Here is a 17594-nt window from a genome sequence, read left to right as displayed (position 1 = left end):
ATACGGATGCTGCAGAACGAGATTGAAGTAACTCGCTGCTTCTTCCAGTAAAGCACTTTCTCTTTTAATGTCTGCAAGCAGCCTCTGTTACTTTTAAGGGGGACTTTTGCCATAAAAAACATGGCCTAGGAGCAAAACTCCTGAATTTTTCCAGATTTGAATTTCTGTGGGCTGAATCAATTAACGTAAGTTTCTTGGTTCAAATAAAAAAATATTATTTTAATTTATGTGCAGTATCTGTTTACATTTTTTCAGATGAATACTATTGTAGTAAGTATGAATATTTAAAAATACAAATATAAAATTCTTATGAGGGTCATTTAATTACTTTAAAAAATGTTCTTGAACAGTACAAAATACCGATAACTGAGTTTGACTGAACAGTACTTACAATAACGAGCTCATAAAGAAATTGCCTTTTGCTTCTGTTCGAATGGCAGTCTTCCTTCAATTTCTTTACCACGTAAGCAACTCTTTCTGACTCTTTCTCTGCTTGTACCTCATTGAAATCATCCAGTGACATATGTGAATATCCTAGTACATCAGCCAAGGCTCTCCAGTTATAAACTCTCTCTGATACTGTAGATAGGACTACTGAATAGATGTAGGTCAGTTTCTTAAAAGGCAGTGCAATTTGCTCAAGAAGATTCCTCGTTGCCAGAACACTTTCAGTAATGTCAATAGCTTGTTCCTTCAGAATTACCTTGATGTTTTTGCAATGCACAAGACCAATCTTCTTTCTAAGAACACCCACATACCATTCTTTTATTTTAGTCTGCCCCATGGCTTTTACTCTGTCTTCGCCAAGAAGTGCAATTGTGTCTCCTTTAAAATACTCTAGTAAGTAGTCAACCTTATTTTGACGTAAAACAGTTTTCAAGGCCACTCCATAGCTGGTAATATTCAAAGTCTTATCTTGAAACTTTGGATATTTAACTGTTGACATAAATAAGAAAGGAGCAGATTTGATCTCTTTGCGTTTCTGTATACGCTTTGGCTTACTGGTCACCCCAGGTAACTTTGGAGCTGGATCAGGAGTGCTAACATGGAACTCAGTCACTAGTGTATTGTCTGGAATTTTAATCTGAACAAGGAAAACAAATGCATATATTTCCTTCATTCCCAGGACAGAAAATAGAAATTGTTTGTGGACCATTGTACCTGCTTTCAACTGTTCTTCTTTAATTCCTTTGCTTTGATTTTGCACCTTCACTTCAAAATCGGGATCACAGGATGTCAAAGAAATATTCAGATCTTGTGGCTTGTCAAGTAAAAATGTATTTTTTCCCCACAGCTGAAACACAATTGGAGGCATGGTCTTCCCACCTTTTTGAATGTCAAAAATGGTGAGTTTTTCTGGAATATAGTTATGACCAAAAACTGTAAAAACAGCAGTGAAAGAAGGATGAATATGTTTGGGCCCATAAATTCCAACAGAGACAGTTCTATGGATATAATTCCAAACGGTTACAGCTGAAGACTGAATTTTGTTTGTTTGTACTGCAATCACCATGTACATCACATGACTTAGATTTGTCAGCTTGACTTGTATTGTGTCTTCATAAATGTAGCAGTTGTCTATTTTTTCAAAAGGTCCTTCTTTATTGGGACTGTAAAAACACACAATTTCAGTCATCACTTGACTGAAAGGATCATTCTTCACTTTGGCTGCAACTTTCATTTCAAGTAAAATGGCTTCCATTGTGTTGAGGTTACTTAATGTAAGTTCTAACAGTGGGCTCACAGTGTTCGAAAGTTCATGATTCAGTGATGCAGGAGGACTAAGAATAGCCCTTAAACCAATCTCTTGGAAGTCCTCAGATAATACATGACCCTTTGGGATGTGAATAGTGATATCAGAGTTTGGCAGTTGCACTGAACCCCCTTCATGATTCATCTTACAGACTATATGAGTATCTGTAGCTTGTGTTTGTGCCCATCCTGGACTACGACTCATCACATCTAAATTAACACATGACCGGGCCAGCTGCCGGTGACTTAACCAAGCCATCTTGTAGGCATCACGATTATTCTGAAGCCATTGCTTATCCAAAGCTAAAATTTGGACAGAGGGTGCTGTTTTAGGAGGATCAAATTTTTTGGCATCAACAATGTCCAAAAAGTCTGAAATACTCTTAGATTTCCCCGATCTCCTTGCTGAAGTTCTTTGTAGAAGAAAATCAATATCTAACTCATCACCTGAGGAAGCAAAAGAATCCCGATTGCTTGAATCTCGAGAGAACAAATAGGGGTCTTCTTTTAAGATAGAAATGTGTTTATTTTTCTTCTCACTGCTATTTGATTCAGCTAAGTCAGATACAAACGGGTTGGAATCTGAGAGTTCATTCCTGAAAGGATTCGTTTCTGAAACAGTGTGGGTATGCTGTTTGAATATATCAGACCAGTCCATATCTACATCCAGTTTATTCTTGTCATCTGTTTAAAAAATGGAAATAATTATTCCTATCCAGAAAAAGCCTCTTTTCTAATTGAATACCACAGTCCAAATTCATTTCTGATGTAAATCTATTGAAGTCAGTTAATGTAGCTAGCATTAACTGACTTTAACAGAAGTCAGGCTAAATTTATCAGTTAAAACATGAATAACCATTTTGAGCTTTAAGAAAGGCTGTTGACATATTTGTCTGGAAACTAATACATGAACATTATTAAGAGATTGTTCATAATCTCCTTTCATTCTAGTGCCTATAACTTAGTTATTCTTTTATTAACTTCTATTTTTTTCTCCATCAGAGGATTTGTTGCTTTTAAAGGTAACAATGTATAGTTCTTGTTGATAGTGCCTGAGCAATTCATTTTTAATTTGGAATCGACCAAAAAGAATATTTCTTTGTTGTGACCCTCTTTCTTTTTAAATTTAGAATAAACAACAGAAGGGGACCCTTCTTTATGTAAACAATACTTATAGATTGAACACTTTTAGATAAAAATTGCTTGTGAGCAATAAATGTTTAAATGTACCCATTGTTATGGATATAGGATGCCCCTTGGTAGAGTTCATATAAAATCCAGATCTAAAATTTGAGCGAAGATTAAAGACTTGGTAACTAAACAAGGAACTGAGAATGTGTCTGTATTGTGGAAGCACTGTAGCTGTATCCAACTGCTCCTACTTGCACTCTCTGAGCATAGAAATTCATATGTGAAGCCATTCAAATCGTTGTTCAGTAACTGCTTACAAGACCCTGGCCCTTGGCAAGTTTCAGAGCAGCCATCAGGGATGACTGTAGAGTGAGCTCACCAATGCTGGATTTATGGCATATGAGCAGGATCAGATGGGTGAGGCATCTGTGCTGGAACATTACAGCTGCTATGACGTAAACCGGGGCAGGCAATTATTTTGGGCGGAGGGCCGCTTACTGAATTTTGGCAAGCTTTTGAGGGCCACATGGGTATCCCTGCCCCTTGACAGGTGCCCTGTCCCTGGTTGCCATCTTGTGACTGGAAGTCTGGCCCCCCCCTAACCCCTGACCTTTGCCACCAGAAGTCCCTCCCATTGACCCCAGAAGTACTCCTATCAGCAAGGGGTTTTGCCATCTCAGAACCAGAACAATACCAATTTGTATTCTAAAAAGCAAACCCCCAAAACATTAATTAATTTGATTTCAAAAATATTTTTGTCCTGGTCTGTATGTGTTTGTGTAGTGTACATAGAGGTGATTATATATAATAGCTTAAAATGAAGTCTTACTCTTGTATATTGTGGGGGGTTATGGATGTGTGGGTATGTGGGGTGAGGGAGCATGTGGGTGTGTGTCTGGATATGTGGGGTGTGGGTGGGAATGGGGTTTGTGGGGGTAAAACTGTAGGGGAGGATGGTGGGGGTGTGTGAAGGAGTGTTTGGGGACCTGCATGTATGGCAGTGTGAAGGGTGGTGTGGGTGCATGTGTATGGTAGGCTGTGCATATGGGACTTGTCCTATGAAGAACACACACATACACGCACACACTGCCTCTGCCTGCAGACACACACATATACACACACATACTCTGCCCCCGCCTGCATGCACACACTGCCCCTATGCACACACCCTGCCTTCACTCGCACACACTGCCCGTGTACCGCCGGGGCCCCATGCTTCCCATCTAGTCATGTAACCAGGAGCCACGTGGCGCTGTAGCAAATTAAGGGAAGAAAGCAGGGAAATGGCTGGGGATGGGTGGGGAAGGGCTTCTGCCTCCTGCTGATGGCTCCCCCTGGGTCCTACTGCCCCTGGCTCCTGTCATCTTTGACAGGAAGCCAGGAGCAGATAAATATTTTCTAAATTTCTTAGGGGTCCTGTGGGCCGGATGAAATTGCCTAGGGGGCTGGATCCGTCTGTCTTGTGGGCTGTATATTGCCCAGCCCTGGTGTAAACATACCTTGAGTACCCTCCAACTTGGATTATTACATACATGATTTTTGCATGCCTAGAATAACAGCAGAAACAGGAGTAGGAGAGGTTCCACCTCCTCTACTTCCTCCACACCCTGTAAAAAAGTATCCATTTTAGCTAGGTTTAATAAAGAGATCAAAACCCCCAAACTGAGCTGGCTCTTAGAGGGAGGGGGTAATATGTTTTTTGTGTTTTGTTTTTTTCCCCCCCTATATGCCCATGGCTTTTCATTATTATCCCTTCACTATTTGGACCTCTGTCCCTACAGTTTAAGTAATTCTTGAAATCTGAAGTTAAAAACCCCTCACTATAAACATGATTTTTATTTTTTATTTCACTTTTGTCACTAATCAGGACAAGAAATAAAATGTGTTAACAGGAAAAAGTTGCAGAAAAAAATACTTATTGGGATATTTTCAGCTTCCCAGCTGCCTAGCAAGAAGATTCTTGACTTGTCTTGATAACAGTCTTTCAGCCTGGCTCCTGAAAAGACAGAAAAATAGTCTCTCTGCTTTTGGTGGGGGTTTTTTGTTTTTGGGTTTTTTTGTTTGTTTGTTTGCACGTATTAGCCATGCTCATGTAATGGCTGCACCTCCTAATAGAGCCGTACTATTTTGAAAAATAATTATGTAATGACTCACCCACATTTCTAAAGGAACAAACTGAAAATATATTTCTCTTCAAAGTTGTGGTTAGTTGAAGAATAGAGCACACCTGAGTGGGGAACCCATATCTATACTATATGGATATAGACAGTCCACATTCAGTCTCATCTATAAGACAATGGAAGATGGGTGAGCACAGAAGGATGTTGCAACACAGAACTACAGCTGTCATTTAGTGCTTATGCGATGTGTCTATATGCATTTACTGCACAGTTGACTTAACTGCTCAGTAAACATCTCGGTGTGTACGTGTGCACCCCTATTAGGGCATACAAAACTAATAAACTCTACAGCAAGGTAGGACTTGTAAATATAAATCCTCCCATTCTGCAGAGTTGGGTTTTTTTTGTTTTGTAACAAACAAAATGTAGATGCTGATGGACTGGCTGGGGCACAAGAGTGCTTCAATGCTGGAGTTGCCCACTGGCTAGCCCCACACTGAAACACCCTCATGCCCCAGCCCACCCCTCTGCAGCACACTGAGCCCAAACAGAGCAGCACCGGGCTGGCAGGTTGACCCTCAGCATCCCCTGCCAGCCAGAGCAGCTATGACTGGGCTCCAGGAGCTGTGCATGAATAAACTCTGGAGTTATTTGCTCCTGGGTGCATGTCCAAACAGCAAGCCCAGGAGCAAAAAACTGGAGCAATAAAGTCCAGAGTTTATTCATGTGCACTAATTTCACATGTAGACATGCCCATGCTTCATCAATCTTGCTCTGTTGTTTAGGTAATAGGTTCACTCTAGTTTCTGGTGGCAAAATGTTGGAAAAGATTTGCAGTTCTCATGCAAATAAATAAGGGGCCTTCTGCCTTATTTATTTGCATGACAGTGGAGATTTATTTTTGGTTTTCTAGCAAAACTGAATATTTCCCATGAAAAAATAGATTTTTGCATAAATGGCATGTTCCAACAGAAACATACTGCAGATGGAAAATTCCCTAAAGCCTCTGCTGTAGTAGTAGAGCAGATTCTTTCCTATGTCAGCTTCTTTCAGCACAGGAGAGGGATAGGTTTGGATAGTTCCATAGAGAGCCAATTACTACTTCCTGTTTCTGTCAGAAAACTCTAACCCCGGTGGTACCTACCACTGCTAGTAGATATTTATTGCTTACAAGCAATTATAATACATCCATTTGTTATCAATGGAGGATGCCCCTTGCTAGAGTCCATAAACAAATCTAAGGGATCTAAAATGAAAGGAACGTCTACACTGCAGAAGAGGATGGAATTTTTAACTATGAGTAAAATAGCAACAAATTCAAGTTAACATGGGTTAGCAACTTGAGTTCAATCCTATAGGGCAGCCTGGAGATAAACTCAGCTATTGCTTGAGTTTATCTGGCCTTTACTGCTATTTTAATTCTAAGTTAGCTAACTTCAACTAGCTAGAACATATCTTATATGGCACCTTTGCCAAAAGATTTGTAAAGGGCTGCTTACTGAGTTTTGGCAAGCCATCGAGGGCCATACGACAGGCAACCAGGGGCAGATAAATATTAAGTTTCTAAATTTTTTAGGGGCCATATGGGCCAGATAGAATGGCCTGGTGGGCCGCATCTGGCCCATGGGCCACATTTTTCCCACCCCTGGTTTAAAGGCGTGTATTTCTGGACAGAGTTGTCCTTGCTTGCAGGTTGAAGTCAGTGGGAGCTTTGCCTGAATAAAGACTGCAGCAGTAAGCTTTAATTAAAACACACACACACACAAAACAACACACCTGCCAAATTGGTTCTTGCTGAAGGTTTTCCATCACCAAAGTCAATCAAATCTCCTTCTGACCTACTGCGTGTAACCTGTCCAGCATGAAGGGAAGGTGTCCTGCTAGCAGACATCTTTTCTTCTAGGAAACAGTATCATGTGTTAGGAAGTATGCATTTGCAGAGAGAATCATGAGTCTTTACCCTGCAATGTGGGCCTATACTAAGGCTCCTCCTGAGTCTGCCTACATACATCACATTGCAGGGTTTGGCCCTAATATTAAAAGAAAAAATGTTTCAATGTCCACAGTAAAGCACCTAAGTCCCTGTTTAAGTAGTGTAAGTTTTATGTATAAGTGCTGTGCTGAATTGGACCCAGTTGCTACAAAATTCCAACAACTTTCACTTACTATGTCTCCAGTAAAAACATTTATTTTAAAAATGAACCTTTTATTCTCTGAATAGGCATCAAACTTCTGTTTGGAATAGGATTGAATGGAAATGTATTAAAAATTAAAATCCATATTTTTCCATTTCCATTCAGCTTCAGATAAATATCTTCCTCCCTGCTTTGCTCTACTCTTCTTCTACCATTTTTCTGAACAGACATAAAATCAGATTCTCTAACCTTCAGCCAGCAGATGTGTAAATTGGGACTTGGCCCCATTATAGTCATTAGACTTATACTGGTGAAATACTACCCTGAATGGGAACAGATTCTGGTCCTTCCTTCTCTTTACATTAGGTATGATATATCTGTTCCCTTTCTATGTGGAATGAATGATGTTTCCCAAATTATTGTTTTATTAACTTTCCCCAAGTCCTCAGGCTGGTCCTCTGTATAAAATACTGCTGGTGCTGGCCAGTTCTAAGAAAGTAGTAAAAAACTGTTTCTAGGCCCATGCCAAAATACTAAAGCCAGCTCTGCTTTGGGGACTGAAGTGTTACAGGTTGCCATCTACTCAAAGTAGATCTTTGTTCCCACATCTTTTTCCCTAGTCTGTGGCTAGAAAAACATAGGAGCCTTGAATGTTTAGGTGTTTGATTTTGGAAAGGGAAGCATCACATTTATATTAAAGTAATGCTAACAGGGACACTGGCACTACTGTGACTCAGTTTCCATACATTTCAGAATCCAACATAGTATCATAAAAGACAGCTTGTTTCATAGCAAGTTGAAATAATCAGTTTTTATTTGGTGTGTTTATTATTAATGTATATCATTAGCTGTAGGAAAGAATCATCATCCACATGCATGTCTACTAAGGCAATGAAGCATTAACATTTTGTTGTCAATTGAAAAGCCACCCCACTTTATTGCTCCCTGGCCTTACCTTAAAAACAGAAGACAGTTAGGTCCTGACTCTTTTTCACTTTTCATTGCTTTTGCGTGACATGGGAGTCAGGCTTATGTTTTTAAGTATTTTCTGGAGTTAGGTCTCCTGGATTTCTTTAGTTCATTGCAGTCTTTGGCTAGGGACAGAAATTACACATAAACTGGTATAAGTAATCGGAAACTGATTCAGATCTGTAACACTACAGAAGTTCAGTGCACTCTTTTCAAAATGGCCGAAATCAGTTTCGGATAAACCTGGATGGAGGTAGTATCACACTTAACTGATTTAGATTAAACTAGTTTATTGAACTTCTGTCCCAGATTCAAGTTAACTCACAGTCCTCTAGCATCACAGGATGCTTTGCACCTCCCCTTCAAACTTCCCCTTGCAGGGTGGGCGAGCTAGCCTTGGCCCAAGCAATCTGCTCCCGGGGAGGTGTGCTCTAGCGCAACCTGGCTTCTGGGCTGGGTCACTGCAGACATGTGGCTGCATTTCCAGAATCAAAAGTGAATGTCTCATAGAATCAATGAGTCAGAAGGGACCTAGACAGATCATCTAGTCCGACCCCCTGCCATGGGCAGGAATGAGCACTGGGGGTGGGAGGGGTCATAAGACCCCAGCCAGATGCCTATCCAGTCTTCTCCTGAAGATTTCCAGGGAAGGTAAGAGCACCACCTCTCTGGGAAGCCTATTCCAGGCTCTGGCCACCCTTACCATGAAGTAGTTCTTCCTAATATCCAACCTAAACCTATCCTCCCTCAGCTTGTGGCCATTGTTCCTGGTGACTCCAAGGGGGGCCCTGGTGAACAGACTTTCCCCGAGTCCCTGTTGGTGGCCCCTGATAAGGTTGTAGGCAGCCACAAGATCCCCCCTCAGTCTCCTCTTGCGGAGACTGAAGAGATTCAGGTCCCTCAGCCTCTCCTCATAGGGCTGGCCACGGAGGCCCTCAACCATACGAGTGGCCTCCTCTGGACCCTCTCCAGGTTTTCCACGTCCTTCTTGAAGTGCGGCACCCAGAGCTGGACACAGGACTCCAGCTGTGGCCTGACCAGCGCTGCATAGAGGGGGAGCAAGACCTCTCTGGACCTGTTAGTGATGCCCCTGTTGATGCATGACAGGGTGCAGTTGGCTCTGTCTATTGCTTCATTGCATTGGCAACTCATATTCATCCTGGAGTCAATCCTGACTCCAGGATCCCTCTCTGCCTCTGTGCTGCCAAGAGGGTCAGCCCCTAACCTATAACCATAATGCTGGTTCCCTCTCCCCAGGTGCAGCACTCTGCACTTAGCGTTGTTGAACCGCATCCTGTTCAGATCTGCCCACTTCTCTAACCTATCCAGGTCTGCCTGGATGCGGTCACTGCCTGCCGGTGCATTCACTTGACCCCACAGCTTGGTATCATCAGCGAACTTGAACAGGGTGCTCTCTACACCCTCGTCCAGGTCGCTAATGAAGATGTTGAACAGCACCGGCCTAAGGACCGAGCCCTGGGGGACTCTGCTGCCCACACCCTCCCAGTTCAACATCAACCCGTCCACCACCACCCTCTGGGTGTGCCCCTGGAGCCAGTTTGCCACCCATGTGACCATGCATTCATCAGTGCCGCAGTCCCTCAGCTTGCTCACCAGAATTGGGTGGGACACTGTGTCAAAGGCCTTCTGGCCTAACTTGCAAAGACTGAATCATTTCAGATTTGGGCTTTTTGACTGTCTGTACTTATCCTTTGATGGCACTTTTACATCTGCTCCAGAGGTTGGGGGTGGAGGGGAAGGGCAGAACTTTAATTAGAATGACTCTCAGAGCTGCTGTAATCAAAGCACTGCTGTGTCTCCTGTATCAGCATCCATACACTTTAAAATGTAAATAAAATAAAATACTCCACCACCATTTTTAAGCATGGGGACGATGCACGAGATGCAGGAGGCTGCTGGAGCGTGGCAAGTGCCTGACTGTATTTAATATGTTTTCAATGGTGTTACAGGACAGGGACAGAAAAGCTGGACTAGTTTGAGGTCTTTCATAAGTTCTGTTCTAGACTTAGGGCCCACTTACATTGTGAAATTCCTAACTAGCAAATCAACAAAGCTAGAAAAATAATTTGTAATGATTTACAAACATTATAAACATATTGTCTAGCCCCGTGGGCTGTTGAGATATTGGACCTTAAATTGAAATAATTCTCATTACTCTCATCTAGCTTGCATTACTTTTCCACGTGAGTTCTAACATGATTTTGGTCACTTCTATATCAAGAAGTGTTTGCACCAGAAATCAGTGACCTTGTGTTTGGAACCCTGAGTTTCAAATGACCTCAAACATCAGTCTCCAGCTCTATCAGTTCATAAAATAGACTGCTAACCTCCTTCCAGAAGTGAAGTGGAAACTAAAACTCAGTCTGTAATCTCAGTGCTGTGGTTTTGAAATCAGATATGCCATATCTTGCCTCTGCTAGAAGGACTGTGGTTGGTGAATACAAGTGCTTCCAGTGATGACTGGGAGAAATGTCGTGTCAAAATAGTCTAAGTTTTTACAGATATATAACTATCAGTCCAAGAGCTTATTCACAAAGGACCAGATTGTGAAGGCAATTACATAAGTAATCTCTCACCTATATTCATGAGCTAACTGTAAATAAGCAGCTTAAAAAAAACCTGTACGCAACCCACACTTGGCACAGGAAGTGCCACCTTTGCACTATTAGCATATTAAGCATTCATTGCATGTGTAAATATAAATTGATCTAAAAGTAGTACTTTACTTAAGTTATTTAATATAAATCATTAAATGTTTCAGCCTTAGTGGTTCCTTGCTTAGCTTTAACAAGTGTATACAAGCCAGATGTAAGTTTAAAGGAGCAAGGTACAACTCTGAAAAACAGACAGATGCCCAGTGGCTAATTGCTGTACATTCCATACCCCTTTCAAATAAGAGGCCTTGGGGAGAGAGATGAGAGAGAGCTTCATTGCACAGTGGGAGTATTTTGACAGGATAGATGCAATGGGATCATATATGGGATGTTTATAAGGCAAATAAAAACAGCAAACAAAACAGGCTCTCTCCTAAAGATTCACCTCTAAAATGACATGAAGGTTGTAAAAGGAGATACTCAGAAGGAAAAGCACTTCTCTCAAAAGAGCTACTTAAGATAAGACACTGAGATTTTTGTCTCAGGGAAAAGACTGAAAGAGAAACATTCTAGGGTGGCTGCAAGTGACAGGTGAGGGAGTCAATGCAAAGAAAAACATACTGGGGAGGAGTACAGGAAGCATGAGGGAAAGGGCAGATGGCCCTCTGTGGACAGAATAAGTCATGTGTAGAAGGAAATAGGAACTACACAATTCATTCACCGCAAATACAAGAAAAGATGTAAAGCGACAAACACGTAATGGTTCAAAGGATTATTTGACTAATATAATGTCAGCATGAGCTGAGCAGGAAATGAAGTGTGGAGGTTGAAATGAGATCACCCATGGAGGTGACCAGTGAGTGAACCTGAGTAATAGCAAAGACACATATGAAGGCAAAAGACCTGCTGCTAGGGCTTGAGTGCATCACTTGACCAATAAGAAATGGAGTGAAGGGCTGACTTTGCTTCCAGCAGTCTTGCTGCATTGACACCAAAAAACCAAACAAACAAACAAAAAAAACTACAAAAAACCTGCATTAGGGATGATGAGAAAGTTCATGAAATTCTAGAAAGGTGGGAAGTTAATTAGATTCTAGAGAACTCAGAAGGAAACAGCCATTTCTGCAAATGGTGTTTTGCAAGAAGTTGTAACCCTCAGCTTCCTTTTGAACTCAACTGCAAGTTCTTCAAAATTAGTTACCAATGAAAATTGTGGTTAAAATAAAGGTGATAAAGGAAAAAACAGTATACCCTTCCCCCATTGCAATTACTGCACCTAAACCTAACAGTGAATACTTGGGTTTTGATATGTGGTGGCTAATTTAAATGTCAACATCCTAAACCAGCAAGATTCTAGTGCCTTGCCTTTCATTCAACCTTAACCTTGCTTGGCCTTCTTTCAAAAGCAGATTGTGTTACAGCAGTGCTTTCCTGTAGTAGCTCTTTTCAGCACATTACAGAATGTATTACACACAGATCATGCTACTTTTCCTTGGACCATCCAATATAATTCATGGACTTAACAAAGGGTTGAATATCTGACACAGAAGAGAAGAAGGAAATGACTTGCTCTAGTCACCTTTAGAGCTGCTGGGAAATGCAGACCTGGTGGTTCCATGACTATTAAACAATTCTATAGATTTCTAATTATATATAGGATTAAAAGGGCTGATGAACAGCTGTATACATTAGGCCCACCCACTGAGAAGCAAATTTAATAATCTCAGTCTGACTTTATATGCTCTGCTCTGATTCAGAGGTGTGCCAATGTGGCCAGGCACCCAGGGCAGCTATCACACAAGGGCAGTGGTGACTTCTGGTTGTTTCTGAACCTATGTCATGATTGTATAGCTGCAATGGCAGATTTTTTTTCCCTGAAGTCAGCGACCCTGTTGCCTCACCCAAGTTACATGACTGCTCTGATTATCCTTAATGCTTAATTTCTATTAAATAAGGAAGTAAATTCCAAAGCAGAGTCTAATTGTCATAGAAGTCAACACAGGTCACCAACAACCCTCAGCCTATTTTACAGCAAAACTCTCTCTCATGGAAAACTGATCTAAATTAAACATGATTTACAAGGGTTAGTGTCATCCTTTATTGTTCTTTGGTGTCCCTCTCCTAGAATTCAGCAATTTGCATGGACTCTAGCTTATAGTGTGTGAATAGGTGCCTCTGGTTTAGTAACCATTAAGCTACTGGACTAAATTATAGTACTATATTCCAAAGCACTATATATGTAATAGGAAACAATGTTTTTGGAGTTAGAGAAGTGAAGATTGATACTTTTCCAAGGCTGGCACCCAGTAGAAAGTTAAGGTTTTTGTTCTTTACTTATGTCCACTATTTTGAGCAAGGGGAAATATGATACTGCATCAGAAAACTATCAGGATTTGAATTCTACATTTTTCATCCTACCATTACTTTGTGGCAACTACTACCACTGTTTGCTACCACATTACCTGCTCTACATCCAGCAATGATGGAGAAGCACAGTGGCTTGACATTTCTATCAAAATAACCAGCAGTTAAATTGTTAACAAAATTGAACCTATCTTTAGAGGTTCTAATTAATAAAATTAATAACATGGCCCATTGAGAATAATGGAGCAATTCACATTTCTCATGAGCCAGCAGTTTCTGCATATTCAGCGTTTGTCCACGCTATAGCTCATAGCTAGTATGATTATTGTACAGAGAGAGTTAAGAGTATCTACCAAACTTCTCCAGTACATTGTCAGCCTATACTGAACTCTGCTACCACTGCTACATGCTAACAGTAATTGATCTAACTAGTTTAATGCTAGTTAAGGTAAGTCTACATAAGCTAAATTTATTGCAGTACAGATATGCCCTCAGGCAAACTTCACTCCATCAGCTTCACTGGTTCACATTTTCAGGATGAGCTTCACAAATAGAAGACCTAGAGACTTCAATTGAAGTTTAGATTCTGGAACATAATTGTGTAATAATCTAAAATCTACAGTTAATGGTCAGTGTTGCATCTGGCGCCCTGGATAAAATGTTGAGGTGTTCTGTTTCTGACCGGTGTTTACAAAAAACAAAAGAGCATGCCTTGATAGCATTTCAGTACTTTGAGTGAAGAATTGTATCACTTCCATCTACTTCATATTCGTTGACATGAAGAGTAATTTTCTTTATTAGCAGAGTAACCAATACCACAAGTCGGTCCCTTGGTTTCACTCTTTTACTGGACATTGCCAAAATCTCCTGAAAATATGGAAACCCAGAATAGAACTCTCCTTAATTTGTATATTTTGATCCTCATAATGTTGACCAGGAAGCCTCTATTTCTAGGTAGGCCTGTGAAACCAATTTTAGCCTCCTTCACTTACCAAGAATTGGCCTTCATCACATGACAAAATGCATAGCAAACTCCCATCTGTTCTGATCCCAGCAGACAACTACTCCTTCAGATTTTGGAAAAGCTTGAAAAGCTGATTTTATATGACGCCTCCACATTTAACGCATTCATTTTATAAGAGATGAAAAGGAGAGGCGCGTCTTTGCATTGCAGTATTCTACAATGCTTTTGTGAGGGTGTAACATGGGCTGTGCTGTACAAAATCCCTGTTACCCAAACTGCACGAGCAGTGGAACCTTCAGGACCGGGGTCATTCTCTGGTCCCTTAACATCTGTTAAAATTAAAAACAAAAGTATCAATGGCATAATTCTCCAGACAAGTTGGAGGAATGGCAGCCAACGGGGAATTTTGTGTGCATTCTTACGTTTTTCGGCTTTTGTGAGGAAGCATTTGTATAAGCAGTAACTATTTGTCAGAATACCCCTCTGGTGCACAAGAGTAACATTTTCTTAAAGATGTGGAAATACAGGTAGAAAGGTTATGTGAGCTAACAGTGGGCCCTTGAAGGAATGCAGGCTAGAGATCAGGCATTCCTGTCCTACCGTACTCACTCCAAATATTAAACTACAGGAGTTCTCTCACTTTTAACATCTACCCAAGTCAATTCACTTACCAGTAACTATTGGTGAGAACTTGAGGCATCCCAACGCAATCCATATCGCTTGGATAGTATTACCTCAATCATATTGTTTTGCATTCTTCAAAGAAATAGAGACCTTTGCCTTCATTTTTTGCTGGTGCTTGAGCCTTGGTGGTTCTTGGTAGATACCATATGTTATTTATGAGCTTCTGAGAAAAACAGTGACAGCCTTATCAAGCAGTAACTGACTGATATTGTCAGGGCTGATTTGCAAGGACAGGCCATATGAAAGATTTTTTTTTATATGAAAGATAAACTTAACATGTATAGGTCTTCAGGATCATTGGGAAACAATGCTGATGAGCTTTTACTTTCTTAAAGATAGGATTCTGGCAAAAGCACTTATACTGCTCAACAGTTTTTCGGTTATGATGAGGAAAAAAAAACCTCCTGGCCCCCTCCTCCTTCTCGAATAAAAGGGTGCCATTTTCTAGAAATCACAAACTTGAGCTGAGAAGCAAATTAGTGCCTCATAGGAAGCTGACAGTCACTCATTTCACTGAACATAAAAGTAATTACTTTTTTAATTTAAGTGCTCAAAGAATACAAAAAAATCATCTTGGCTTTCAACATTCCTCCAGGTTCAGCGATGCAGGAACAGCAAAAATCTACAAGAATTATACCTACTATGTGGCATTTTAGGACAGCACTTGAGGTAATGGAGAAAGGGCAGGAATTCATCCATAAAGGTGGCACCCTTTCAGTTGCTCACTGTCCTTTTGAGGAATTGTTGTTTTAAAAATGTTCTAAATGTAGTGCAAATTAGTGTATTTTTAATGGAGTTTACTAAGGATTTAATCCCTGAATTACTGCTACTGCATGTTGCATCCATCTTTTTAAGGGGGGGGGGGGCACACTGCACCTTTTTGTAAGAAGAAAAGACTTGTCCTTATGGGCCTGGCTTGGTAGGGTACAAAGGCATCTCTTGCAGAAAGGCAGTTGCCTTAGATATGGAACGGTAGTTCAATCTTTAGGCACAAGGGATGTCTTTACATGTGCTCTGGGGGTGGAGGGGCACTTTATTTGAAGCAGCTCTTGGGAGCCTCTCTAATAAGACCGCCTGCAGCATTTTGTGTGCTCTGCACCCCACACTTCAAAATGGTGGCGGGGATACTTTAACTAAAGCTCATTTGATGATCTGTAGTTAAAGCTGCCCCACCATCATTTTGAAGGGATTTGACCCTCACTGGATATCATCTTAAATGGCTTATAACCCTAACTTAAAGGAGCAACATATTCTTATTCCTTGATGCTTGCATGTGATATGTATTACTGTAATACTATTTTGACCACTTGACAGGCACGAGGAAGAAGACATTGCAGTACAAATACTGTCGGTGACAGACAGTGATAGTCTTTTCAGGGAAAGAGTGATGCCTGTCTTTGTATATTTATCTGTTTCAGGTGAAGAGCTTGTTTAATCCTATGTTTTATAAATGACACTTCAGAAATGCACATAATGAATGCAGCATCACAATGGGAACTCCATTCACAGTTACACCCTGAGAGGTAAAGCTGTAACATTGTTTGCTCTTTATAGCAGTGCTAATGATCAGGATACTCAGTTGTCATTTTTTCTTTGATAAGAAGACCTGGTTTCATTTGGAGGACTTGTCTGCACACTGTTAATAACAGACTGCTCTGTGGACAGCTGTCCATTAGTTTTGCTATCACAAAATTGAGCCTGACAACTGACAAAAATAGTGTTGATATTTTGTTGATACTTTTGACATTGTTTGCAGAGAATGCAATTCTTTCTTGAGGGGGAATCACAAAAATGAAATTATTACTGCTAAACCTGGTGATATGGAAAAGCAGATAAAAATATCTATAGTCTTTTTCTAGAAACCAAAAATTGGGACCTGCTTTAAGTAGAAGCTTCTCATTTGTGTAACAATTATACAAGCTTTTGACGAGTGAAGGGCCCCTATTTCTGTCAAAAGTAATTTATGTGAAGTAGACAATTTCTTTCTGAATGAGGAACATACTAATCTCTGAATTCCATTTTTAGCTACTTAGTGCGAAAAGCATTGCTTACAGCTTTAGTGTATTTTTTCACTGCCCAGCGCTCTTTTTGCTATCAGACCTTTGGTTTTTGGTTTACTGTACCCTGTTTTGTTTGTTGTACCTCTGGGTACAATATTCTCTCTCTGGTCACAGCCTGACCAGTTACTTGAGAAGGAAAGGGCAAAAACCCACTACTTTAGATATGAAAGATGTGTCCAAAAGGAAAGATATTTTATAAGCCTCTCCTTGTAATGGTTTTATGCCTGAAGGCTGAGGGCGTATATCTTTTATTAATTTTTTTAAAAAAATCCTCTGTAATGTGACTGAACTTGTTATCATTGTCCATATGAAAATCTCCCTTTCTTTTTTTTTCTAGAATCCTTCTAAGTTCTGGGCCACATGGTATCACTGAGGCCATTCATACCATAAAAGGATTGTTTGGGTTTTAAAACAACCTGTGTTAAATATTTAAATGTCATTGCCTTCCCATTTCACTGGCTGATCCCCTCATTCTTGTATAAAAGTGGGGAGGAATTAAATGGACCACATGCAGAAGTCTCATTCTCCCCTCTTCCCCACCCCTGGTTCTGTGCCGACCCTCCTTCCCCCATTATCCCAAAAACACAATATCTAAGCATCTCCTGAGGCAGGAGGGCTAATGTCCCCTGATTGAATAGCTGTGTATTATGTCAACTGGATTGCCATATGCCAGTATGACAAGTTTCCTGTGGTTCCTGCCAGCAGCCTCACTTGCAGGGGAAGCTATCTGAATGGCTAGAGCAGCATGATAACTTTAAGGACATGACTTCTTCCTCTTCTTGCCCTCCACTTTTGCTGAG

General features: G+C 40.7%; 1 protein-coding gene across 4 annotated transcripts in view; it reads right to left on the bottom strand.

Moving 5' to 3' along the window:
• MACC1 (MET transcriptional regulator MACC1) overlaps window positions 1–17594 on the bottom strand; it is a 56846-nt gene that overhangs the window by 21684 nt on the left and 17568 nt on the right. The window contains exons 2-4 of one of the 4 annotated variants that reach the window (XM_090046812.1): window positions 8094–8232; window positions 6780–6902; window positions 392–2436 (exon numbers count right to left, since the gene is read on the bottom strand). In XM_090046812.1, the coding sequence (XP_089902938.1) occupies window positions 392–2436; window positions 6780–6894 (2160 nt within the window). In that variant the 5' untranslated portion in view covers window positions 6895–6902; window positions 8094–8232. The remainder of the gene's footprint in view (window positions 1–391; window positions 2437–6779; window positions 6903–8093; window positions 8233–17594) is intronic. The other 3 variants (XM_090046813.1, XM_090046814.1, XM_090046816.1) reach the window with 3 other exon arrangements.

The sequence above is a fragment of the Crocodylus siamensis genome, chromosome 5 (assembly GCF_052110815.1).
Source record: "Crocodylus siamensis isolate JL-2025a chromosome 5, ASM5211081v1, whole genome shotgun sequence".
In the NCBI taxonomy this organism is placed as follows: Eukaryota; Metazoa; Chordata; order Crocodylia; family Crocodylidae; genus Crocodylus; species Crocodylus siamensis.
The sequence above is the reverse complement of the archived record's forward strand: the minus strand, read 5'-3'. Positions and strand labels throughout refer to the sequence as shown.